Source organism: Aspergillus lentulus (assembly GCF_001445615.1).
Source record: "Aspergillus lentulus DNA, contig: Alt04, strain: IFM 54703, whole genome shotgun sequence".
Classification (NCBI taxonomy): domain Eukaryota; kingdom Fungi; phylum Ascomycota; class Eurotiomycetes; order Eurotiales; family Aspergillaceae; genus Aspergillus; species Aspergillus lentulus.
In genome coordinates, this window is record NW_028322122.1 from 1,812,397 (window position 1) to 1,836,284 (window position 23,888).

Genomic DNA, 23,888 nt, shown 5'->3' on the forward strand with positions numbered 1-23,888 from the left:
TTGGTTGCGAGAGGGCTTTTTCCGATTTTGGGTTTCCCCTCAAGTGTAGTACATTAGAGCGCGATAGATTATTTTGAGTCTCACTACGACAGAGCTTCGATCACTCGTATTTTGTCTTTCCTGGATTGATCGAAGATGGAGGATGACGAGCGGCCTAGAAAATACCCCAAACTAAACCACGACGAAGCGCAGGAGGAATCAGAGCCCGCCATGACCGGCGCTGTGGGAGCTGTCCGCGACGATGACGCTGAGAGTGCGGATGCCGACAACCATGCCTCACCGTCAAACAATGGGAATGAGAACGATGCAGAGCAAGCTGGAGACGAAGAGGGACAAGAAGCACACGGAAAAGAGGCACCACCCACATTGTCCAAGAATCAATTGAAGAAACTCAAACGAAAAGAGCACTGGGAAGCAATGAGGGAACAGCGGAAAGTGAAACGCAAAGAGAAGCTGGTCGCAAAAAGGGAACGAAGACGAGCCGCTTTGGAACACGCGAAACAAGAGGGCGCAGAGGCTACAGAAGAAACTCGAAAGACATTCGAGCCTACACAAAAGAAGTTCCAACGGTCAACTCTGCTCCCAGTCACACTCGTGCTAGACTGCAGTTACGACGATTTGATGCTGGACAAGGAACGGGTATCCCTCGGTGCGCAGCTTACGCGGTCTTACTCCGATAATAGTAGGGCCCCCTTCCGCTCGCACCTCGTCGTTTCATCATTCAACAAGTTGCTCAAGGAGCGCTTCGATACGGTGCTGGGAAAGACCCACGAGAACTGGAAAGGCGTTCGGTTTTTGCAGGAGGACTTCGCCGAAGCTGCCGAGATGGCAAAGGAGTGGATGCAAGGACCTAAAGGCGGCCAACTGGCAGGCGTTTTCGCTGATAAGGCGGACGCGAAGCCTGAGGACGGAGAGATTGTGTACCTCAGCAGCGACAGTCCCAACATCTTGACAGAATTGAAGCCCTACAGCACATATATCATTGGAGGTTTGGTGGATAAGAACCGCCACAAGGGCATCTGCTATAAATCCGCAGTAGCCAAGGGCATCAAGACCGCCAAGCTACCCATCGGAGAATACATTCAGATGGCTCACCGTCAGGTACTGGCAACGAACCATGTCGTGGAGATTATGATTCGGTGGCTGGAGCTGGGTGACTGGGGGAAAGCATTTATTCAAGTAATTCCTCAAAGGAAAGGGGGCAAGTTGAAATCAGCAGACCACCAGTCTGAAGATCAAACACCACGGGAGAGTGCCGAACCTGTGGAAGCCGGGCCGGATGGAGAAGATGCTGCGGAAGAAGCTGGCGAAGCTGGCAAAGAGTGACCTGTGTTTTTGCACAGGCAACTTAAACCCTGCATATATCCTGTGCTGTTATGCCATGTACACCACTAATGTTTGAATGATCTAACTATCCAAACAATGATGCGTGTTAATGGTAAATGTCCGATCCTTATTCCAATAGTTATGCCTACCATACTCCATATACGGCTAGTCTCATCTGCCAGTTGATAGCACAGCCACAGTACTGCGCCACACTGGTTGCCACAGGAGCCGATCGATGACGGCAGATCAACAGAAAGAAAACATGTGGTGATTTTCCTTTTGCAAGGACGAGCATCACAAAAGCCAGTCGTTCAACACAATTAGTTCTCAGGAAAAGAGATCTGCTGCTGAAATTTCATCATCATTTACTGGTGATGTTGGATCTCTTCTACTAAAAACTCTTTTTCTTTTTGCAGATTTCGATCTGTCCCCTGTGTTTTCCCCCCCTAACATTAATCTCCTTGCCGACTGCGTGCCTCTAAGCACTACGTACTAGTAAGGAATAATCAGCTGCACCTTTTGAGGTAGCAGCCTTCTGAACTCTCCAGCTATGTTCATGCTCCGTAATGGTGAGTTCTCTCAGATCTGTCTCTTGTTTTCAACATCTACCAACTCCGTTCACTCTACCCCGCCATCTACCCCTCCTTACTTTACCTCATATCCATTTTGGGATCATTTCTTGCGCATCGTGACATTCAGCTAACTGACTTCGGTGACATCACAGTGAGCAAGTTCCTATTTGGAGACACCTCTAAAGAATCCATTATCGATATCCCTCAAGGCCAGCTGTATTTGGTTCGCCCTCTTTCTCCAAAGGGCTACTCGGAACTCATCTTCAAGGACGCCGCGGCTACTATTCGTCGCACCGGTCAGGAGTTTCAGTACCAACTCGTCATTCAGCGTGCCTACGAGGAAGGTGAGGAGGAGCTTGCCGATGACGAGGACGAACAAGGCGCCAGCGACCGTCTAGACAAGGACGAAAAGGTATTCCTGCTTGACCAAGGCTTGCACTTCCGTGTTGAAGCCCGCGAAGGGGGTTCGAAAATACTAGCTTGGAACGATTTGAGTGGCGACGCCGGCGATCTTTTCGAGTTTGTCTGCGACCTATCTGTGCCAGCGGACAAAGTCTCCACCTTTGAGTTAGCAGCGTGGCAGTGTCAGTACGAGAGGAAATACAGGAAGAGCGCCCAGAGAGCAACGGAGCAAGAGCTTCAGGAATTCTCCTTCAAGGAAGAGAAGACAATCCCTGCCGCCAGTCCAATTTCCTCGCCAGTCAAATCACGCGCACACTCGGTAGCGTCCGCCGGAGAGTCCGCCGCTGCCATGGCTCGTGATATCGAGTATTCGCGGTCCAAGGGCCTCATAAACCCAGTCGGAGAAGGAGAGGAACGTACAGTGGCCCCGCCCTCGGCAGCGCAGCCAGAGGCTAAGGAGATTCTCGCAAAGGAAAAGGCAGAATTGCACCTTTTCGACTTCCCCAGCGGGACTTTCATCCTTCAGGATCCTGATGTGATTGCCACTGTGTCTGAAGTTGGCACCTGGCAGTATTGGTTGCAGATCAGTGGCGAGGATAAGGAGTGGCTTGGTCAAGCGGTTGTTGCCGACATCAATCCAGTCTTCAATTTTGAATACTTGTCATTCATCTTCAATCATTACGGTCAAGATGGATCCGCTTACTCATGGCTACTCCGGTTCAAGGATCAGGCCACAGAAGAGAGGTTTCAAGAGGGCCTAATGCAGGCTCTTTGGGAACAGCTGAACGAAATGAAATGGACCAAGGTCAAGGAGAATGATCGCGAGTACGTGCTGGATGCCTTCCAGGATCTTACAATGGAGGATCCCGAGACCGAAGAACAGGATGAGGCCGAGGCCGAGGCCGAGGACGAAGAGGAGGAAGAGCAGGACGAGGGCCAACGCAGCGAGCACTACGATTCCGACGAAGAGCAGGAGGATGTCATTACGCGTGACGATGATGGCAATGTCAATTCTCAACTGGCAGTCGGCTACAAGCACGATCGATCATTTGTTGTCCGTGGATCTAAGATTGGGGTTTTCAGGCATACACCAGATAACAACCTTGAGTTTTCGACCAATATTTCTAAGGTCGAGACGCCTAAAGGAAAGCTTTTCAGCCCAAAGAAGGTCATGTTGCATGCTGAGGACCGCAACATGATCCTCCAGAATGGCGATGACCCTCACTCGCTGTACCGTATGGATCTCGAGTACGGCAAGGTCATTGATGAGTGGAAGGTGCATGACGATATCCCGGTGACCACATTTGCACCAGAAAACGTAAGTTTACATTGTCATCGCGTATTCGTTTGACGCCATATATTTAACCAACGTTTTGCAGAAATTCGCCCAGATGACCTCCGCTCAGCCATTCATTGGTGTCTCGCAGAACGCACTGTACCGCATTGATCCTCGATTGGCAGGAGCCAAACTGGTAGATGCGGATCTGAAACAGTACGCTAGCAAGAACGATTTCTCCGCAGTGGCCACAACTGAGAAGGGATACATTGCTGTTGCCTCCAATAAGGGCGATATCCGCATGTTCGACCGCTTGGGTATCAATGCCAAGACGCATATACCTGCCTTGGGAGAGCCCATCATCGGACTGGATGTGTCTGCCGATGGCCGCTGGGTCTTGGCTACCTGCCGAACCTACCTGTTGCTCATCGACTCGCTCCAGAAAGAAGGCAAGAACGAAGGCAAGCTTGGTTTCGAGCGCTCCTTCGCCAAAGACTCGAAACCACAGCCTCGCCGTTTGGGTCTCACTCCTGCGCACGTCGCCCAGTTCCAGCATGAGACTAAGAAGCCCATCTCTTTCACTCCGGCACGTTTCAACACTGGTGTTGAGTCTCAGGAGACATCCATTGTCACCGCCACTGGTCCTTTCATCGTCACTTGGAGCTTGAAGAAGGTCATTGCCGGCCGGAAAGACCCCTACACCATCAAGCGATATGCAGAAGATGTCATGGCGGATAACTTCCGGTTTGGCTCGGACAAGAATGTCATTGTTGCTCTGCCGAACGAAGTCAACATGGTCGCGAAGAGGACTTTCCAGAAGCCTACTCGGGAAAGCATTGCGGGACCTCCTGTGACGCCGAGCCGTCGTAGCACCCGATGGGGCAGTCGGTTGGGAAGAGACGATATTGTCAATTCTCCCTATTAGATGTTTTGCGATGGCACCCTTGGGAACGCCAGGCCGATGAACTTTCACTTATCTGTCATTTTATGATTTCTTTTATGTGTTATTGATCGCATACCCCCTGCTGTTGTCTTTTTGTCCTTACAATTATATCTTTTTCCAAGTTTTATTCACCCATATTTCCTATATTTCCTATTCCTCAATTTAAAAGACCAGTGGTCAATCACCGTAATGATGGTACAACAATGGAGGACGCGAAGGAAGGTTAGTGGGCGGTTCATGCTTGACGTCAGATGTAAGCATGATCTATCTTTACTATAGCTAGCTTAGGTAGCTAGGAACAATATGACTGCAATTGATGGACACGCTACAGCCACATTGGAGCGTGGATTTTGCGCTCAGCTATCTTACTAGCTTTCATCTTCTACTCCCTCAGTTTCTTCAATTAGGATGCAAGATGCAAGATGGAAATAATGCAACCAGGACTATGGCACGATGGAGAGCCAGCACCCATCGCGGCAGGGTATTATACGGAAGAAAATGCGTAAGAGAGATCCGGGACCCGTGAACTCACGCCCCGACATACCACACCTCCACACCGAGGACGTCGAACTTGACGCCTTCGTCGGATAAAGGCTCGTTCCCGAACGTTTGACACGAGGCACTGACGCCTTTTTCCAAGCTCGAGTCTACCCATAGCCCGTAATGACCGTCCCTGTTGCACATTAGCTGCCGAACTTTCATCTCCCAGTGACGCACCAGGTGCGGTTGAGGAAAGAAACTCACCCTCCACCCAAGCTAAGGAAGCCGGTCTCGCAGAACATCATGTAATCGTTTACGCCGCTATAAGGGAAGGCCTTGAACCGGATCCTCTCAGGCGTGCTGGCACCGCTCGCCGCCCCAGCCCCGGCCCCGCCATTGGCCCGCGGCGCCGCAAGACGGCCATCGCCGTGACCTCTCGAGTCACCGCGTAGCGTTGTCGAGCGGCCCGCATGCGTTGTATCCGCACTGGGTGGCAACGGCAGGCCCGCGCGCTCAAGCATTTCCTCGGACTGCGGGCCGTTGATATTCAGGAGGTTCGTCGGCGAGGGCAGGACGCTCGCGCGCCAGAGGAAGCACTCGCCTGTGCCGAAGTAGTGCGAGTCTGGGTGTGGGGGGTCGGTCATGTAGGCGCCGAAGACGGCACCGGCGGGGGAGGAGTCGCGGACGATGAGCACGTAGCCCGCCCGCGAGCTGCGGTGCGAGAACTCGCGGCAATGTTCGTAAAGGGTTGAGAGGGAGGCGCCGTCGCGGTCGAGGCTGTAGGCTAGGCGCCAGGTGTCGACGAGCTGGAGGCGGGCTGGGACCAGCAGGCGGATTTCTTCAGCCAGGGCGCGGGTGAGGAGTTGTTGTTGGGGAATACCGGGGCCGGGGGTGAGGGTTAGCGGGGTGAGGGGTGGTGGTTGGAAGGGTGATGCAGTGCGGATAGGGACGAAGATATCTGGGGACGTTGTGGATGGCACGTGGTTGTTTCTGGCATTCATGTTCCTATTGGGACTGTTGCTGTCTTTGCGCGATGCTTTGGCGATGTTGGGGTCTGTTAAGCGGCGGTAGAGTCCTGAGACGACGTGTGTGACGGGGTAGGAGAAGTAGGAGGCGGCCGATTGATTGAAGGGACTGTTTGCTTTTGGAGTGCGAGACCCTGATGTCGAGCTAGATGAGGATAAGGATGGGGTGGCAGTCGATGAGGGCGAATCTCCCTGCGAGAGGGACGACATGCGGACGGCAATAAAGAGATTCAACAGGTGGGGGTATCTAAAGGAATAGACGAATGGAGAAGAGAACTAAGAGCTCTGTTCAATTGAGATGGAGAAAGCTATGGAGAAGAAATCAAGAGAGGACACAGAAAGATATAGGCAAAAGTGAGAGCTCAAGCGGAGATGGTGATGATGATTATGATGATGGCTTTAATAATAGTAATGTGGGGAGACGACGACGACGCAGTTGTTGATCCCAATTCTTATCGCTTCCATCCACCTTGAGGAATGATGCGCATCTAAGATATGCTGCTATCTTCCTCAGACATTGCTGGATTTAATTCAGATGCTTTTCACTGCCAGTTAAGGACAAACAAACATCCCAAGAAATGGCAAACAAGCAATGCTGATCCCAACACTACCTTTCGTGGACGGCGAGTGGTGGCATGATCACCAAGTTTACGGCCGTCCTCGGTAGAAATTGGTTGACAGACCAAACAATATACAGAAATGCGACTAAAAGTGTTCATGATCATCGGTTGAATGCTATAAACACACAGATTGTGCAGTCGAACTAACTAACTGGACATGAAGGTCTACCTCACAGCTGCAGTGACCGATCTATAGCCACCACACACTTGCCTCTGGTCTCTTCTCCCCATTCCATATTCTCGGGGCCATCAAGGAAGCCATGGTTTAGATACAGATAAAATGCTAAGAGACCACCCGGGTTGTTCCTCCGAAATGAGGCAAACGACGCCATAATGACTTTCGCCCCAGCAACAGCAGCTATATATTGGAGCGGATCTCTCAACATCAAAGCGCACAGCAAGCACTCATCCATAGCATATCAATACCTTTATTGCGAGGAACTGTAACCGTCCCTCGCGCGCTCAGCAACATACCTTTGAACAATCTATCGGACTAAGAACGAGAAGTATCACTATGACCGCTGGTCCGTCAGACAGACAAGCCACACAGCAAACCACTACCGTTCCGGGGAACCGTAGGGGCTCGCGACTCCGGCGAAAGCCCACTCCCGAGCGAACGCGTCAGTATAGTGCAGGTTCTGGCGCACGGCGTCGCTCCCGATCGCGCTCCCGCGCTCCTTCTCGGTCTCGGTCTCGAAGCAGGATTTTGCAGGAATGAGTGGATGAGTCAAAAGCCACCAGCCAGGTTGATTGAGAGATGTATGTAATGTATGATATTGTACAAAGGAAATGAGAGGGCATGCATACATACTTGACTAAAGTTCATGGTAGTAATTGGGACCTGTAATAAGATGGTATAGTAGGTAGTCTAGACCTGTTGCACAGTTTTTCAATTGATTGACTGCCAGTCTATAAGGGATGGCATGGTACAAGCAAGCAGTGACATCTTGTTGTCGTAGAAAATGTAATGTATGCTGGACATAGCAATGATTCTAAAGCGGAGAACAAACAGCAAATCACTGGAGATGGTATCATAATCGCAAGCCATATCATGCATAGTACATCGCAACATCAAACATCAAACTCGGGATTCCTTAGGGCGAAGATCCACGGTCTCGAACTCCAACCCTTTGGCTTCATAGACGTGCCCAGGACGTAGCGCATCGGTGTAAATATTAGCCTCCGCATGGGGATGGAATAACCCGCTCTGCGTACAGTTCAGGACCGTCTTAAGCCCCGGGGGATCAGTGAGTCGGAACACACCCCAATCAGGAGATTTGCTCGGCGCACAAACGATCGCAATGCTCTCAGGTAGCATCACTTGGTATCCACAATGAGTATGGAGGTCCCTTGAACTCATAAAGCAAGTCTGCGTGGGGTGCGTATGGATCCAGCCTAGCACCATCAAATCTTCGGAATCGCAGTAGTCGAAGATTGCAGACTCGTTTACGGTTTCGCATGTGTCTGAAGTAGCCGTTTGTTCCGGAATAAGCAGCCTGGAGACAAACAGTGCGTTTGAAATCAAAGTTCCGCACAGAATGCCGCACGTCTCTAGGTTGCGTCGCGTATTCGGAGCCGCTATAGCCAAGAAATGCGTTCGCAGATCGGGAGACAGCCACATGGTGCGCAACGGCGTCCCGTTTTCTAGATATGCCGACGGCTTGAATGTGAAGCTGGAGGGGTTCAGGTCTGGACGTGAGCTTCCGCCGTCTGTCAACGGCTGTCCTTTCTCTGGAACAGCCAGAGCTGGGGTCGACAAGAGCTTGTCGGGCAGTGGTGGTGGGGGCGCTCCGTCAGTAAATGTCGACTGGCTTGGTTCGAATCGCTCCTTTGGCGGTGGCAATGGAGCTTCTGAGCGCAAGGTGTTTCCATCTCGGGACACGTTTGTCGACGCAGATGGCAAAGGCTCCAGCGGTTTTGTTCGTGGGACGGAAGGATACTTGTAGGTACTAGTGGACGGCTGTGCCGGTTTCATCTGCTGCGGACGAGCATTCGCATGAGTTTGCTGGTCGATGTTGAGCCTCACATCTTGAATCCGGCGGCTCAGGTCATTGTCCATCCCGCGTCCATTTTTATCCACAGCATCTTCCCAATTGTTCCAGACACCTGCCGTACGCCGACTCTGCTCCTCTTCTAGTGACACACCAGCCTGGCGCAAGGCTTTCCTAACAGTCGCCCTCCGGCTAATCTCCGTCCGCGCAAGTTGCACCGCCAAATCTCTGTTCTTCCCTGCCTCTAAAGGTTCGACTACACCCGCCAACGCGGGGTCGTATGGTTGCACCTGCTTCGACGAGGTTGTTTCCTGATGCGAAGTCCGAGCTTGACGTTCGCGCATCAACTGGGCGTAACACTCATATCGTTTATTGATCCGGGGTTTCAGCGCCTCTAATTTCCCGAGGTTAATCCGGACCTCCTTCTCGGCCTCCATAAGAGCCTTTCTGTACTTTTCATCTTTGGCATCGGGGTGCTTTGCTAGGTTCACGAGTACTAGTTGTGCATGTCGAAATAGCAGTAGGTATGTTTGCTCGTCATGGCCTTCCCGTTCGTAGATTCGAGCCTAGGATGGAGCGGAAAGTTAGTGTTGAAAGCTGGGAAGGTTGCTGGGTATCCTACCTCTCTGAGGAGTGTGGACGCGGTCCTCAGCCAGTTTCGTAGCGGTATAAGGGGGTTGTACTCGTAGTCTTGCGCAATCCGTGTGATCTTCTCCACGCTCTGAGGTGGTGACGCTCCCATGCCGAGTGTGGGTGCATGCGAAGCCATGATGTGCCTGAGCAAGTAGACGTTTATAGGTCAGGCTTCTGGAAATTTGGTATCTGATGGTTACAGTCCAGGTGATTCCAGAAACGGAAACAATCAGGTCAAGCGTGATGTGATTCAGTTCTGGTGCAACGACCAGCTGATGTTATGGTGGGGGAGGCCTCATTTAGGCAGCCAGACCTTGGTAGCACGGAAACTCAGGCAGTAGGCACGGGGTTGGTCATCACAACTTTGGAAAAGTACAGTATCAGAGTCAGAGATGGAATGATAGGCGGTACGCATGAAGGTGTTCAGATGAAGACGGGGACTTGATGTTATGGAGGGAGTTGACTACTTCTGATTCCGCCGGCGGAGCTTCAAGTTCAAAGCTCCCCTCCTCCGCTATCACTTCTCCGTCTTTTTACATACTTTAATAATTTTTTTCAGACTGGGAGACTACCCACAAATCAGCATGGAGCTGCTGTGCGGGATTGATCATTTTTACTGTGATATATCTGACTGACTAAATCTTATTGAGTCTCATTGAGCGCGCATCAGCAGAATGAAGCCGAACCGATGGGCGCCACTCGCTCGATTTCCGATAACAGGACTTCTGCAGAAGCAAATTCCCAACCCGTTGAAGAGAAAGAGGCTACACAAACCGGAGATCGTCAGCGAGAGCTTATGTGGTTAGTAATGTGGAATGAGAGGGAAAGATTTTCGTGAACGATGCTGATACGCCTTGTCGCAGATGACATCCTCCAACGCCTCGGGCCGTATCTCCTTCGAAAACCGCCAGTGGATGTCCTTGATCTCAGGCCCGGTGCTGGATTATGGTCGTCCAAAGTGAACGATTTTCTGCGCCCTCGACGCCATGTGCTTGTGGAACCAAATATCAAAGTCTTCGGACCGATGCTCAGAACGCTTGCCGAAAGCAAACCTTGCTACAGTTTAGTTTCTCAAGATATACACGATCTCGATGAGGATTGGCACGGCTTTCTCGCCGAACACCTACCCGAACAGGGGTTCTCCAACTGCGATGCTTCTGGCGCGTTGGCTAAAAACGATGCGCTACTGGTTTTGGCCAATGTGCCTCCAAACGCTTCCAAACTAGATCATTATACACCGGCGCGGTCATGGTCGGCCCTCATGGAGGCCTGTATGCGGCAGTCCGGTCTCCATACATATGGGAGTGTTCGTGTTATTGTCACACTGCCTCTGTTCGAGGCGCAGACAATCCTTTCACGATCAGTGTCCCATCGTAGCCGTCCGGCTTTGGTCACGGAAAATGTCGCATTACACACTTTTGAAGTCGCATCGACCCAGGATCAAAGCACCTGGACTATGGCCAAGGGATGGGACCTAGCAGCTGCCAACGCGGCACGGGTCGCTGAAAGGAGCGCGCAACACAATATTGTAGTTCCTGCAGGACGACAAGCCCCTCTGATTCCCTTGGCTCCAGAGGCTCCTGAGCCAGGGCAGTCCCCTTATCCCTATGTCCCTCGCATCAAAACCGACATGCACGACAGGATCTTGAAAACGATTAAGACTGCGGAGGAATCTCCCAGTGATACCGCCTTGAAGAAAAAGAAACAGAGGGCACTAATCCAATTGAGATATGACAATCGGAACTCATTCCTTCGCAAAGAGCTGGCGGACAAACAGATCAAGATAGACGAGCTCAATCGATCTCTTTCGCGTAAGGCTGCGGATCCCACCGCCGACTTGCAGGCTCTCCAGCCGATCCTGGACCAGATCGCTTCCCTCAAAGCCGACATCGCCAAGCTAAGCTCCGAGGTCCACTTCGAGGTCCTCCACCACGTCCCGAACATGATCGACGACGCCCGCAGCGCGCTCTCCACCGGCTCCTTCGATGACGCAGTCCTCCTCTGGGACCGGCGCCCGTTTGAGCCCCTTCACATTCAGCCCGAGGAACTCTACCCGAGAGAAACCGACATGACCATGATCTACTTCGAGGCCGATGCCAATTCCCCCGTCACGCGCCTTTCCAACCAGGTCGACGAAGCCTCCAGAGCCAACCTGTACCGCATTTACGAGGCCGTCTCCCTCATTTTCGGCAGCCGCGGCGCAATGCCCGTCTCCGAGCTTCTCAATTCTCTCTTCCCCAGCCGGCCCATCAACGACCTCGTCCGCGCCATCCCCAGCCTAGCAACACATGCTGCTAGGACACCCAAGCCGAACTTTGACAGTCTTCCCAAAACCGTCCACGGTCGTCCGGGAGAAGACCCCAGCAAACAACTAGACCCTGTATTTAATTTCCAGGAGAACCTAGACTATGACCTGAGCGACGTGCGGATCCGCTGTCTTTCCCCTATCACACTGTGGGAGATTATCCTGGAGTATCAGAAAGATAACAATACGGAGGTCAACGTGGTGCAGTTGAATCGGTTGCTTGGAGGGACTTTGACCTCTTTCCGAGCTGGTGAATATAGCGTTGAACCTAAGAAGCTTAGGTAGAACTGTCTTATGTACCATACTCTTCTTGTACTATACCTAACCATAATCGACTTGTATCATAACCATCATCAATAGAAACATCATCAACTGGTCGCCTCCAGAGCACCTTACCGTGTTTTTTTAATGTCATGGCCACCAGATAACCACGGCCATACGAAAATCCAATCCTTCCATACATATAGAGATTCTTCAGCTGAAGGTAGCAACCGAGAGGTGTCTGTGATCCGAGTGTCTGCTAGCTAATGTAGCTCATCCCTACCCTTAGACTAGAAATTACTTGCTGTGAGGAAGGACTTTTCATGACCTGATTCTTACCTGGGATCTTTGGGGCTTCAAAGTAAGGACTTTGGTTGCTGACTCGTACTGGATCAAGATTTCACGTGTTATATGGGATAGGTTTCCAATGGCGAAGCGTAGCGGAGGTACCTACCTCACAGCTACCCGTGATCTAAGGAAAGGCGGTTGGCCTGAAGACCAGTAACGTACGTTTTACATGGAACATACTCCCAGCTTTTGAGGGATAGTAATACAACATAGCATTTTTCATCTGCCTTATTGGATACAACACGAGTGCATCTCGTGGCAAGGATACTTATCACACATAGCAGGCTGATAACACGTTCGTACACTATATACCCAGAACCCAACGGATCCACATAACAGCCATAGCAAGCAAAGAAAAGTATATCGCATCAATGTCAAAATGGTCCAGAATCTATGAAATCTAACCGGGTATCCTTTATAGTGTTTTGTTTAAGACAAGAGAAGAAGAGAAGAAGAGAAGAAGAGAAGAAGAGAAGAAGAGAAGAAGAGAAGAAGAGAAGAAGAGAAGAAGAGAAGAAGAGAAGAAGAGAAGAAGAGAAGAAGAGAAGAAGAGAAGAAGAGAAGAAGAGAAGAAGAGAAGAAGAGAAGAAGAGAAGAAGAGAAGAAGAGAAGAAGAGAAGAGAATAGAGACAACGGCGCAGGCCATAGCCATGACAAGGCAAGGAGAGACGAGAGGCAGAAACGTCAGATCATCCAATAGACCGCAGGATTGAAATCCTAGTAAATCAGAGAACGAACGAGGTAAAATTGAGAGATCAAGCCATGGTGTTCACTACCAGACCCAGCCAGTCGGCAGGATCGATGCGCTGGGACGGATCCTTAGCAATGGCAGGCTTGACAATTTGCTCGACTATGCCCTTTCTCGGAATGCGAGCGCCACTCTGGCCTGAGCGTGCAAAGTCGATGACTTGGTGTCCTTCACGGGCCATGGCAAGACGCTGCATGCTGCTTGTGCCCGGGTAGAGTAAGAGATCTCCCGTCGCGGCTGCCAGGAGGGTCACTGCGAGCGAGAAGACGTCTGACGCTGGAGTCGGGACGACGTCGGGGGACTTGAGCGCCGAGATGGACAGGAGTTCGGGGGCGGTGAATGGGGGCGTCAGGGCTGTCAGGGCGGTGCCCTCGGTTGCGGAGGTGCAGTCGCCGATGTGGTGCGCAGAGGAAAAGTCTGCGAAGAGCGGCTCAAAGGGGAACTCGTCGGAATCCGAGTCGTTGGCAATAGGGCGGGGGCGCAATAGGAAGTTGTAAGGTTTAATATCACCATGGACCATTCGAGCGCCGTTATGGAGCCAATCGAGTCCCGCGACAAGCTTCTTCGCGAGACCGTGCCATTCGGCCATGCCTTGAACGGGGTCAAACATCGTGCTGGTGGACATGTGCTTCTTGGCTGCACTAGCCTTTTCTTCAATGTAGGCTGAGAGAGCAAGCGGCACGGCGCCCATGACGATGGCATGGGAATCGGCAATGTAGCCGTGGAATGGTACGATATGGTCCTCGCAACCAGGAACCATGCTCAAACGGGTCAGCGCTAGGGCCTCGGCGTCAAGCACTGGGGGCGCATCGCGTCGCCCAGGCATTTTGACGGCCACCACGCGGCTTCCTGATGCGGGCGAACTTGGAGGGCTCAGTGCAGCTGGGGCGGAAGATGCGCGGGAGGATGCCATGTAAACGACGCTCCAAACGCCACGGCCAAACTCGAACTTGCGGCCCTTGGAGTCATAATGGAACTCCAATTCGTCGGAAAACTTGCGTGGCGAGGTTACAGTCTGAAGGTCAGATGGTAAGATGCCATGCAGCTGTCTTCCTGAAAAGGACACAGGAGATACTGAGCGACTGGGTGTGTTGACTCCGGGCGAACTGCTGTCATGACCGATAGTTGGGGTGATTGGAGGGGTTGGCTGTGACCCTTTGGGAAGCTGGGGGTGCTTGCCGTCTTGGGTGCCAGTGTGGACCGAAAGACGAATCGGTATATTAGGTGCCGCCATGATGAATAGTACTTTTAATGCGCCTGCGGTAGGGTCGGCTTGATTGTGCTGCAGTAGTTGGACAGTACGCGCAAAGCCTGGTCACTCGGTTATGATGAAATGCCACTTGAAGGGCCAAAGAATGCGATAAAACGTCGTCACTGATCTTCAAATATGTCGTGTATATAGCTCACAATGTGAAAAAGTAAATGCTGATATAAGTAGCTGATATGGGGAGGCGATTGGTGATAATGGTGGAAAATGCGTTGGATTACTTCATGTGAACGCTATATGCGACAGGAATTATATAGATGTCTGACGCAATAAGCGAGTAAGTAATAGGCAGACAGGCGGACAACCAAGGCGCATACTCTGGATTAAGCGACGAGACGAACGAACACCATCTATGGATCTATAGAGGCCACGAGTCTGGGGAACGAGTATTTAAAAATGATATGAGTGGCAATGCGTGTGACGCGGGTGACAGAGGAACCGCGTGGTAGGATCCAGGCCCAGACGGAGACGGGTGGTCAGAGGAAACTAGGAGCGGAAGAAGACAAAGTGAGGGAGAGACGAAAGCGACGAAAAACCGAAAACATGATGGAAGATTGCTGCAAGAGGAATAAGTCGAGGGAAGGAAAGGAAGGAAGGACGAGATGAGGGGCGAGTGAAGATAGAAAAGAAAAAAAAAAAAATATAAAGAAAGAAAAAGCAACGGTCTCGACCAGGGAAAATCGAGTCACAAAAAAGTGGGAAAAGTTCGGGGATCGACGAGGAGCTTAATTGACAATGTTAACTCTGAGAGATGGAGGACGATGGATGACACCAAGGAATATACTATTTAGTCCATCACCATCTAGAAGAACGAGGAGGATTCGGAGGAATACGACGACTATTGATATTCATTTACTACTGTTACACTTGGAGTCAGCCACACGGAGTACAGGAAGTAGTTAGATACTTATTCGGTAGTTTTATTGCTTTAGGCAAGGTAGCACTGCCCGGCTATCACAAAGGGTTACAGTGACATGACTCCTGTTTAGTAGACTGAAATTAAATATGATCAGTCCTCTTCATCTTGTTGTTCGCCCAAAGACTTTCAGCTTGAGAACCCTCTCATCCTGTCTATCTATAGAGGCAGACAGTCAGACTATACTGATGCTGGAAATGAGTCCCTGAACGACTACTTTGCCTTTTGCATCTTCGAGATTACCCAATTCGGTTTCCCTCTGTCGTAATGGTATGGTAAGTAATAATTTATCGCGAACAGGGTCTTGCCTGCCTTAGTTTTCGGCGCTTCTGCAGTTCCCAGATACGGCCACTAAACGCAAACAGGTTTAGTCGGGCCCTCAATTGATCCGGTTGACCCAATAGGGCAATCCGGTGGGTATTGGTTCGTCTCCGCTCGGACGCCACGAAATTACCCGGAAGCGCCCAAACGGCTGTCATTTCCGCGTCACAGAAGAGCATTAGTTAGGTAATCTTACAGACAGAGAACGACCTCAGGACAGGGATAGGTCTGATAGAGCATTCGACCCGAGGATAATAATAGTTCTTTTCGGAAACCGATAGTCGTATCCCGATCTTAGTTCACTCTTCATTTCGTGTCCAAGAGGCCCTTGCCTCTTTGTAACTTTGATCTATCCTCGCGACAAGTTCGTAGCCAATCTCCACCCCCACGTGTGAGAGGCTCACTCTCAGCCACGGAAATTTACCGACTATTGAGACTTTTGCAGAGTGAGAGATTCTGTCCTTGACTCCACATTTTACGCAAGTCAGGAGCTGATCCTTGCTCGAGAAAGAATTAAGGACACCCATTAACCCTGCACTAAGCCTCAACAGTCTCCAAAGCCTCCGATTGCCTTCGAATCAAGTTTGAACTGCAGTGCGCAACGTCATCGCCGATATCTTCTGATTCTAGTATGTAACTAAGACGTATTGCGCTTCGGAATTACTCCGGCCTCACTACGGTAGGTTCAGCCTTGTACTTGATAAATTGCGGAGATATTTTTCAACCTCTCAAATTCCGGGCTATGACCATATCTCCAAATGTTAACTGTCATAGATCTGTGATTCGTTGAAATTAACTCATGCAGTCCTCATGGTCGACGCGGGGTAAGAGCCTGCAATAGCAATTTAAATAGCTGTCTAGCCGCTCAGGATTGTTAAATATAGCTCTAGGAGGGTATATGTGTCTTTGATATCGTAAAAATACGAGCCTCAGGAAACCAAGGAGTCATCATATCAGCTTCCCTGAAGTCGATTCCTGTTACGCGAACATCCGCAGGAAAATATGTTTGTTTTCTTGTGCAATGGTTCCACTGCATCACCGTTTAGCCGAGCGGCATCAAGATACCCAAGCAAGTGATAGATCTGGAACAGCTGATGCACGAATTCAACATTCCCCAGTCTCTTGATCATGTCCTGCATGTCAGCCGTCTGAGAACCCCGTCCAACCAGTTTAGATTCCGGAAACCCCGGCTACAACCTGTCGATCACCCTTTGCATCACCTCGCAGTTGTCACGCATTCAATCCTTCATCCCGCATAATCAAGCTCCTGATGACTTCCCCTCAACATACCCTTTCAAATCCCGTACCCAAATCTCAAAGTTCTCCTTCAAGCGACCCCCGAACATCCACCGCACGATATACGCCAAATAACCAACCTGGGCCTCCCAATTGCGAACCGCCGTCCCCCGTCTCATCTGCTCATCTTCTCCTGGAACCTCTACCTCCACAATCTCGTGTACCCTTTCTGCCGTCAGCAGCGACGCAGGAAATCCGCCCTTGGCATCGGGGTCACTGGCCCACACAATCCGCCCGGGTTTCTTGGCGCTGGGATTCGGTGGCTCAAACTCGATGACTGTAAGCTGGGTATCGTTTACCTTTTGCGGTTTAGTCGACGAGGGATACATGTGTACGTGGAAGGTCATTTTGGTTCCCTTCTGTAGGATCGGGGAGAGGGAATCGGGGGAGGCATCGGGGGTGTCTGGTTGTGCGCGGATGGTGACGTGGGGTACGAAGGTGTTCCATGTTGGCCAGGTGGAGGTGTCGATTAGGGCGTTCCAGACATCTTGCGAGGGTGCGTCGATGTGTGTAGCACTGCTGAGGTGGAGGACGGCGTTGGACGCGGAGATGTTGGGGGTCGAGTTGGAGCTGAGGGATGGGGATGTAGTCATAGACGTAGATGTCATGATGATTGATCAAGTAGATGTAGTAGCCTAAATGTGAGTACCAATAGGTTGGTGGTTCGAGCTGTCTTGCTAGAATTGCCCGGGGTGATAGTTGTCGATGTTTATCTAGATCACGATGGCCCACAGTCTCCACATAAGCTTGAGTTTAGCAGGTCAGGTGAATGGTAAGAGCCTGAGGCTGCAAGGCCATCAGCGTTAATCTGCCAACTCCAGATCCCAAGACTCAAAGCAGATCCTATTTGGAAATCTTCATCTCGCAATGATATAACCTCGGCTAGCCAATTAGGTACTGTCAACTATGGAGTAGCCCGTGTCATCCCCAGTCTCCGTCCTAATTCCTCCACCAATGCGATGACATATGACCCCCTACTAAGCATCCATCTTGGCTCTGATCAGCTCTATACGGGTGGAGCTCAAATTTCCGTCCATACAGTTTATTTAACTTTGGAGTTTCTCCGTGCAATAGTACTCCGTAACTCCTGAAGGTCCTGCTCGATGGAGCTATCCTGATAGAAACTATTTAAACTTACCGAGTTGTGCGTCCATGGTATGTGCCCCAGCAACTGCTTTTCTACTCAGTAACTTCAACATGCTGATTACCAACCCAGCTCTTCTGGGCATTCTTGCCTCTCTTGTCCCGCTAGCTTTGGGAGCTTCCAGTCAATCGATACAAGCTCGCTCGAGAAAATGTGTGATTCCTTCAAGCTACGCATCCTCTCAGGGAACCGCCGATGATTCCCCTGCCGTCGCCAGCGCCTTTGCCCAATGCGCAGAGAATTCGGTCATCGTCTTCCAGGAGGGCGTTGACTACAATATCTTCCACCCGATCAAAGCGACCAATCTCAGCAATGTCGAGATTCGAGTGCTGGGGAACCTACATCTTCCCCAGAACATTACCGCCGTACAGAACATCGTCAAATCCGGCCAAAATACCTGGTTCACGTTCCAGGGGCCGCGCGTCGACTGGACGGGAGCCGACGACATCAACAATGGCTGGATAAACTCGTACGGCCAGGCCTGGTGGGACGCAAACCCAGCCAACAGCAGCAGTTTCCCGAACCGGCCGCACCTGATGAGCTACAAGACGAGCCAGGCGTCAATCAAGAACTTCCGCTCGGGCAAGCCCATCGCGTGGAACGTCAAGCTACAAGGCGACGACATCACCGTCACCCACGCCATCGTCGACGCCAAATCGACGGGCGGCTTCCCCTTTAACACCGACGGCTTCGACGTCGAGGGGACCAACATCAGAATCACCGACAGCATCATGTACAACGGCGACGATGCCATCGCCGTCAACTCCCCTTCGCACAACATCGTCTTCGCCCGCAACACCATCGGCTACCAGTCGCACGGCATGAGCATCGGCTCGCTGGGCAAAGACCCCACCGACTTCGCCAACATCACCAACCTCCGCTTCGAGGACGTCACCGTCATCGACGCGCTGTACGCCGCCCGCTTCAAGTCCTGGTCCGGCGGCAAGGGCCTCGTCAAGAACGTCGTCTGGAAGAACATCCGCGTCAAGAACGTCACGTTCCCCATATTCGTCACCCAGAGCTACTGGGACCAGAGCGCCTCGCGGTCGGGCACCATCGACCCCTCCTCATCCGTCATGATGGAGGACTTCACCTGGTCCGATTTCTCGGGCTCCATCAACACCTACCACCCCGGTGATGGATCGTGCGTTACCAATCCGTGCTGGTACAATGCCGGTCTGCCGAACCTGAAGCATACCGAGGCCATTGTGCTCGAGTGCAACACCGAGTCCTCTTGCAAGAACTTCAGGACAGAGAATATCCGGCTTTACCCGCAGAGTAAGGACTCGCCTAGCGTTATTTGCATGAAGGCTACAGCGGAGCTGAATCCCAAACTTGGGTTCGAGTGTAAGAATGGTACCTTTCTGCCTCAGTGATTTGGTCGAGCATTTATGTATGTACCTGAGCATAGACAACATGTACCACGCATCTTTTATATTCTCCAGTATAAATAATTATCCCTCTCGTCCAGTATGGACTTATAACATCTCCACACCAAGTCTATAAACTTTGCAAACCTACAAAGAGATATCTATATAGAGTCCCTTCTTTGAAACCAGTGAGTAAAATCATGCAATCACCCAGCAAACCCCGAATCCCGCCTTTGCTTTTTCGCACTTTCCTTCTCAGTGCTACTCCCGGATCTTCTCTCCGCATGATCCAGATCCCACCTCAACTCCCTAACCACCTGGATCCCATCCGTATCCTGCAACTCGTCCCCATTGACTGAGCAATTCCCCGTGATGCTAGCCGAGTAATTCCCACTCGTCGCAGCGAACGGGTTATTACGGTGGAACGAGTAGACAGAGGGCAGATCCTTTTCGCGTTGACGTTGGCGTTCGCTGTCGCGCGGGCGCGGGCGCGAAGAGAGCAGGCGCGGGCAGATGCGGATGAGGAGGGGTTGGATCGGCGGTAGGCAGGTGCAGATGATGGCGATGTTGGCTTCGATGGAGGACCAGGTTGCTGCTGGGCCGTTGCGCTCTTATGATCTTGTCAGTCTTGTGGCGCATAGATATGGGGGATGCAATGTTACCAGAGAAGTCGTCGCTGTCGCCGCTGACGAGCTGGATGATTCTAACAAGACGGATGATGCTCATTGCGCAGACACTGGAGGCGTTAGTATATGATTAGAAGATGGAGGGGAAGGGAAAGACGTACAAGAATCCCAGGGCGAATACTAGAATCAGGGCGAACTTTTGTCTGGTTGGTAGGCGCAGCCGTGCGAGCGTGGGTATCGGGGTCGTGACGACGACTAAATCCGTTACGATCTGCAGCGCGGCATTGAGACACCAGACTACCGCGAAGGAGCGACATGTGGCTGGAACGGAGTGGTCCCAGAACCCGCGGACTGGGAGGCATATTAAAATAGTGCCGAAGAGGGTCCATAGGCCGACAATGACTATGAAGACGAGAAAGACGATAAGAAGGATTCGGAAGCGTTTGTTCGTGGAAGCGAAGAGACGCATATACAGCAGGATCATGGAGATTTTGGCCAGTGTAAGGGTGAGATTATAAAATGGGATGGACAGCCAGAGGGCCTGCCAGTAGAGTTAGCTATCATGGCCTCACTTCAAGTGTGAAGTACGTACGTACCTTGAGCTGAGTTCGCATAACATGCTCGCTGAGTGTATCTTGTTTCTCTCCCAAGTGGTGTCGAAGTTCTACTCCGGGATAAGTTTCAGCCACGAGCTCTCACAAGCCGGCGACTTACCTATGATCAGACATGCATAGAAGACATAGTTCGTTCCCTAGCTTCGTCAACCAGTCGTGCTCTGGCTTCAATCAAGACCGTTCCAGGAGCTTACCACTGCCGCAACAATCAATGCATCGTCCCAACCTGGTGTTCGAACAATCCCAAACCGAGTGTACAACCGCAGGGCAACCGTCAAGGTCGACAGTACTAAGAGTGCAGTGGTAACGCCCAATATTCGCGCGGTCATGTTCAAGAGTGAAGGGAGTCGCCGTGAAGAGGCGACAGCATCTTCGACAGCACTCAGTCTTCAATTGATGAGAGTAGCTGCTGCTCCATACTCTTAGAACATCTTGCAAACTTATCTGCCTGATGTTACTGAGTTGAATGTGAGATATGTCGATGTGGCCAAGTGCTTATTAAGACCTCATTGGAATGTGACTCTATTGCGTCAGCACAAACTCTGCCCGCATCTGGATCGTTCAATCCTACCACGAAACATTAGCACATGGTGGGCCTTCCACAACGCACGATTTTGACTGGTATAATGAAACTTGCTTTGTCCCAATGCGCTATGGGTGGCGGCTCAAATTCCTGCATCGAATGGCCCCTACATACCAATCCCGAAACATCCCCGGCGTGACCCCAGTATTTCCCAATCAGGCATGAGGGTCCCTTGCTGATCCTCCACTCACTTCTGGAGGGAGTTAGGTGGGTCAAGGAAGTAGAAGCGCTAATCGAACCAATGGGCGCTGGTTTTCGGAAAGTATAATGAGGAGCAATCCGACACGTGAAGAATAATGTCGATTGTCGAGAGACAAGACCCTTACATCTTGCCTCTTTGAGTGGGGCTGCGAGTCTGCGACATTAAGCACAACACAGCATGCCTCACGAAGCTTCAACATCAACAAAAAAGCTGGTCTGCTGCAAGTATTCTCGAACGAGGCAACCGAATCTATCCAAAAATAATTTTTATATTGCGGCTATTCCAGAAAAGCCTTCCATGCTGAAAATGGTATTTTAAGTACAATCAATGCAAATCAGAGAATAGAACAAATCGAATCAGCTAAAACGCTTACAGTCTGGCCTTGAGGTTAGACTTGAGTCTGCGCTCAACAGCAGCCAAGTACTCCTTGGTGGTAACCCAGGCCTCACGCTCCTTGCGGCCGCAGGCCAGAGCCAGGTCCTTGGTCATGATGCCCTCCTCGTTGACGACGTCAATGCAGGCGCGCTCCAGCTCTTCGGCGAAGGCGACGACGTCGGGCGTCTCGTCCAGCTTGCCACGCTGGACCAGACCACGGGTCCAGGCGAAGATAGAGGCAATGGGGTTGGTGGAGGTCTCACGGCCCTTCTGGTGCTCACGGTAGTGACGAGTGACAGTGCCGTGGGCGGCCTCGGACTCGAAGGCGCTACCATCAGGGGTGGTCAGGGTGGAGGTCATTAGGCCAAGGGAGCCGAAACCCTGAGCGACAATATCGGACTGAACATCACCGTCGTAGTCTTCACACGTCAATCAGCAAAAGACATTCATGATGGAAAGACACCAGGGTGAACTCACTCTTCAGAGCCATAACGAAACCACCCTCGCTCTTGATCATCTGAGCAACCATGTCGTCAATGAGACGGTGCTCGTACCAGATGCCCTTGGCGTCAAACTCCTTCTTGTAAGTAGACTCGTAGATCTCCTGGAAGATATCCTTGAAGCGGCCATCGTACTTCTTCAGGATGGTGTTCTTGGTGCTCATGTACAGGGGCAGACCCTTCATCAGGGCCATCTTGAAGCTGGAGTGAGCGAAGCCACGGATGGAATCATCGGTGTTGTACTGGGTCTGGGCAACACCGCCGCCAGTGAACTCGTAGACCTTGATGGCCTGGGGCTCACCGTTCTCGGGGGTGTAGACGAGCTCGAGCTTACCGGGCCCAGGGACGACAATGTCGGTAGCACGATACTGGTCACCGAAGGCGTGACGACCAATGATGATGGGCTTGTTCCAGCCGGGAACAAGACGAGGAATACGGGGAATGACGATGGGTTCACGGAAGACCGTTCCACCGCTACAATGGATTAGCATTTGACTGGAAGGAGTACCAGTAGGTTGCGGACAGCATACAGAATGTTTCTGATGGTACCGTTGGGAGACAGCCACACTTGAGAAAGTAGTTAGAGAATGGTTCAAACGAAGTGAGGCTGCAGGGCTTACTCTTCTTCAGCTTGAACTCCTCGACACGGGCCTCATCGGGGGTGATGGTGGCGCATTTGACACCAACACCATACTTCTTAATGGCCTCAGCAGCCTCGACGGTGACCTTGTCATCGGTCTGGTCACGGTATTCAATACCCTGGAGCGAGTTAGCATGGAGGCCTTCTATTACCGAATATAAGAGTATATCATACCAAGTCGTAGTACTTGAGGTCAATGTCAAGGTAACTAATCCAGAATCTCAGTTCACATCCCGCTGGCAGTCCGCCGAAGACAGTCGACAGGACAGACTTACGGAAGGATCAACTTTAAAGAGACAATAAGTTAGTGACATAAGTCTTAGCTTCACAGGAAGAAAAGGTGACTGATCGCAATGCTTCGGAGAAGAACGGCCCGCATGCAGGTAGAGCTGGCAGCGGCAGCGGGGAGGAAGGGGACGAAGAACTTACTTTTTCTCTAATCTCCTGCCAGATGATACGGGTCATCTAGAATAGTTGAAACACCCATTGTTAGCCCACATATCCATCAAACAAACAACATGTGAATCGAATGAGCATTGTTTGGTATGAGTCAATAATCCTCGGAAGATTGACAGCTTTGTCCAGGTACAACAGGCGCAGTCCGCCGTTTTTCCCCGCGTTCTCGCAGACTATGACGAAAATGCACGTCCGACGCGCTTGTGACAGTGAAACCAGCAAAGGTTATATAAAGAACGGGGAGGCAAGCGATCTAGCTGAAGATCGAATTCGAATTTCAAATCCGATGAGAGAAAACCTACCTCATCACCATCCAGTTCAACGACTGGGTTCTTGACCTTGATCTTGGTACCTTCGGTGGCCATATTGCGCGATTGGGTCAAACGAAACGAGGTTACTCCGGACCGGCGGGAAGAAGCAGAGAGCGAGGACGAAGCAAGAGTACGCTGAGGGCGAGCTACAGCAGCAGAGGTAGAGAAGGAAGAAGAGGAGGACGAGGAGACAGAAGAAGTAGAAGAAAGGGAAGAAAAGCGAACAGCGGAGGAATAGAGAGGGGCAGATCGAGGAGGGGCGCAGGCGTGGAGGGAGCGTCGCGCAAAAGCGGAACTGAGACGGAGGGAGCTCATATCGATCTGGGATTAGGGAAAT

At 51.4% G+C, this 23,888-nt stretch overlaps 9 protein-coding genes across 9 annotated transcripts; 4 read left to right on the forward strand and 5 right to left on the reverse strand.

The window, feature by feature from the left end:
* Positions 1 to 135: 135 nt before the first annotated feature.
* trm10 (tRNA (guanine(9)-N(1))-methyltransferase) lies at positions 136 to 1,326 on the forward strand (the record flags this gene model as incomplete). The annotated part of the gene is made up of 1 exon (XM_033559341.1): positions 136 to 1,326. One exon carries the CDS (start codon positions 136 to 138, stop codon positions 1,324 to 1,326), a length of 1,191 nt encoding a protein of 396 aa, XP_033415232.1.
* A 556-nt stretch (positions 1,327 to 1,882) lies between these two features.
* ALT_1883 (vacuolar import and degradation protein 27) lies at positions 1,883 to 4,501 on the forward strand (the record flags this gene model as incomplete). Its single annotated transcript, XM_033559342.2, has 3 exons — positions 1,883 to 1,895; positions 2,051 to 3,618; positions 3,680 to 4,501. The coding sequence occupies 3 exons, from the start codon at positions 1,883 to 1,885 to the stop codon at positions 4,499 to 4,501; spliced, it is 2,403 nt and encodes an 800-aa protein (XP_033415233.2).
* A 546-nt stretch (positions 4,502 to 5,047) lies between these two features.
* On the reverse strand, positions 5,048 to 6,234 carry ALT_1884 (putative oxidative stress response protein Oxr1; the record flags this gene model as incomplete). The annotated part of the gene is made up of 2 exons (XM_033559343.2): positions 5,048 to 5,192; positions 5,264 to 6,234. 2 exons carry the CDS (start codon positions 6,232 to 6,234, stop codon positions 5,048 to 5,050), a joined length of 1,116 nt encoding a protein of 371 aa, XP_033415234.2.
* A 1,488-nt stretch (positions 6,235 to 7,722) lies between these two features.
* Positions 7,723 to 9,404, reverse strand: ALT_1885 (putative endosome-associated ubiquitin isopeptidase (AmsH); the record flags this gene model as incomplete). Its single annotated transcript, XM_033559344.1, has 2 exons — positions 7,723 to 9,201; positions 9,258 to 9,404. The coding sequence occupies 2 exons, from the start codon at positions 9,402 to 9,404 to the stop codon at positions 7,723 to 7,725; spliced, it is 1,626 nt and encodes a 541-aa protein (XP_033415235.1).
* A 538-nt stretch (positions 9,405 to 9,942) lies between these two features.
* Positions 9,943 to 11,858, forward strand: ALT_1886 (uncharacterized protein; the record flags this gene model as incomplete). The annotated part of the gene is made up of 2 exons (XM_033559345.2): positions 9,943 to 10,069; positions 10,132 to 11,858. 2 exons carry the CDS (start codon positions 9,943 to 9,945, stop codon positions 11,856 to 11,858), a joined length of 1,854 nt encoding a protein of 617 aa, XP_033415236.2.
* A 1,079-nt stretch (positions 11,859 to 12,937) lies between these two features.
* On the reverse strand, positions 12,938 to 14,164 carry ALT_1887 (protein kinase domain-containing protein; the record flags this gene model as incomplete). Its single annotated transcript, XM_033559346.2, has 1 exon — positions 12,938 to 14,164. One exon carries the CDS (start codon positions 14,162 to 14,164, stop codon positions 12,938 to 12,940), a length of 1,227 nt encoding a protein of 408 aa, XP_033415237.2.
* A 2,529-nt stretch (positions 14,165 to 16,693) lies between these two features.
* Positions 16,694 to 17,323, reverse strand: ALT_1888 (SRPBCC domain-containing protein; the record flags this gene model as incomplete). Its single annotated transcript, XM_033559347.2, has 1 exon — positions 16,694 to 17,323. The coding sequence occupies one exon, from the start codon at positions 17,321 to 17,323 to the stop codon at positions 16,694 to 16,696; it is 630 nt and encodes a 209-aa protein (XP_033415238.2).
* A 604-nt stretch (positions 17,324 to 17,927) lies between these two features.
* pgxC (putative extracellular exo-polygalacturonase) lies at positions 17,928 to 19,250 on the forward strand (the record flags this gene model as incomplete). The annotated part of the gene is made up of 1 exon (XM_033559348.1): positions 17,928 to 19,250. One exon carries the CDS (start codon positions 17,928 to 17,930, stop codon positions 19,248 to 19,250), a length of 1,323 nt encoding a protein of 440 aa, XP_033415239.1.
* Positions 19,251 to 19,450: 200 nt separating this feature from the next.
* ALT_1890 (isocitrate dehydrogenase [NADP], mitochondrial) lies at positions 19,451 to 23,866 on the reverse strand (the record flags this gene model as incomplete). Its single annotated transcript, XM_089599226.1, has 13 exons — positions 19,451 to 19,854; positions 19,907 to 19,980; positions 20,032 to 20,411; positions 20,467 to 20,534; positions 20,585 to 20,621; positions 20,679 to 20,871; positions 21,643 to 22,063; positions 22,122 to 22,618; positions 22,675 to 22,711; positions 22,765 to 22,903; positions 22,959 to 22,992; positions 23,060 to 23,070; positions 23,543 to 23,866. The coding sequence occupies 13 exons, from the start codon at positions 23,864 to 23,866 to the stop codon at positions 19,451 to 19,453; spliced, it is 2,619 nt and encodes an 872-aa protein (XP_089456372.1).
* Between the last annotated feature and the right edge of the window lie 22 nt (positions 23,867 to 23,888).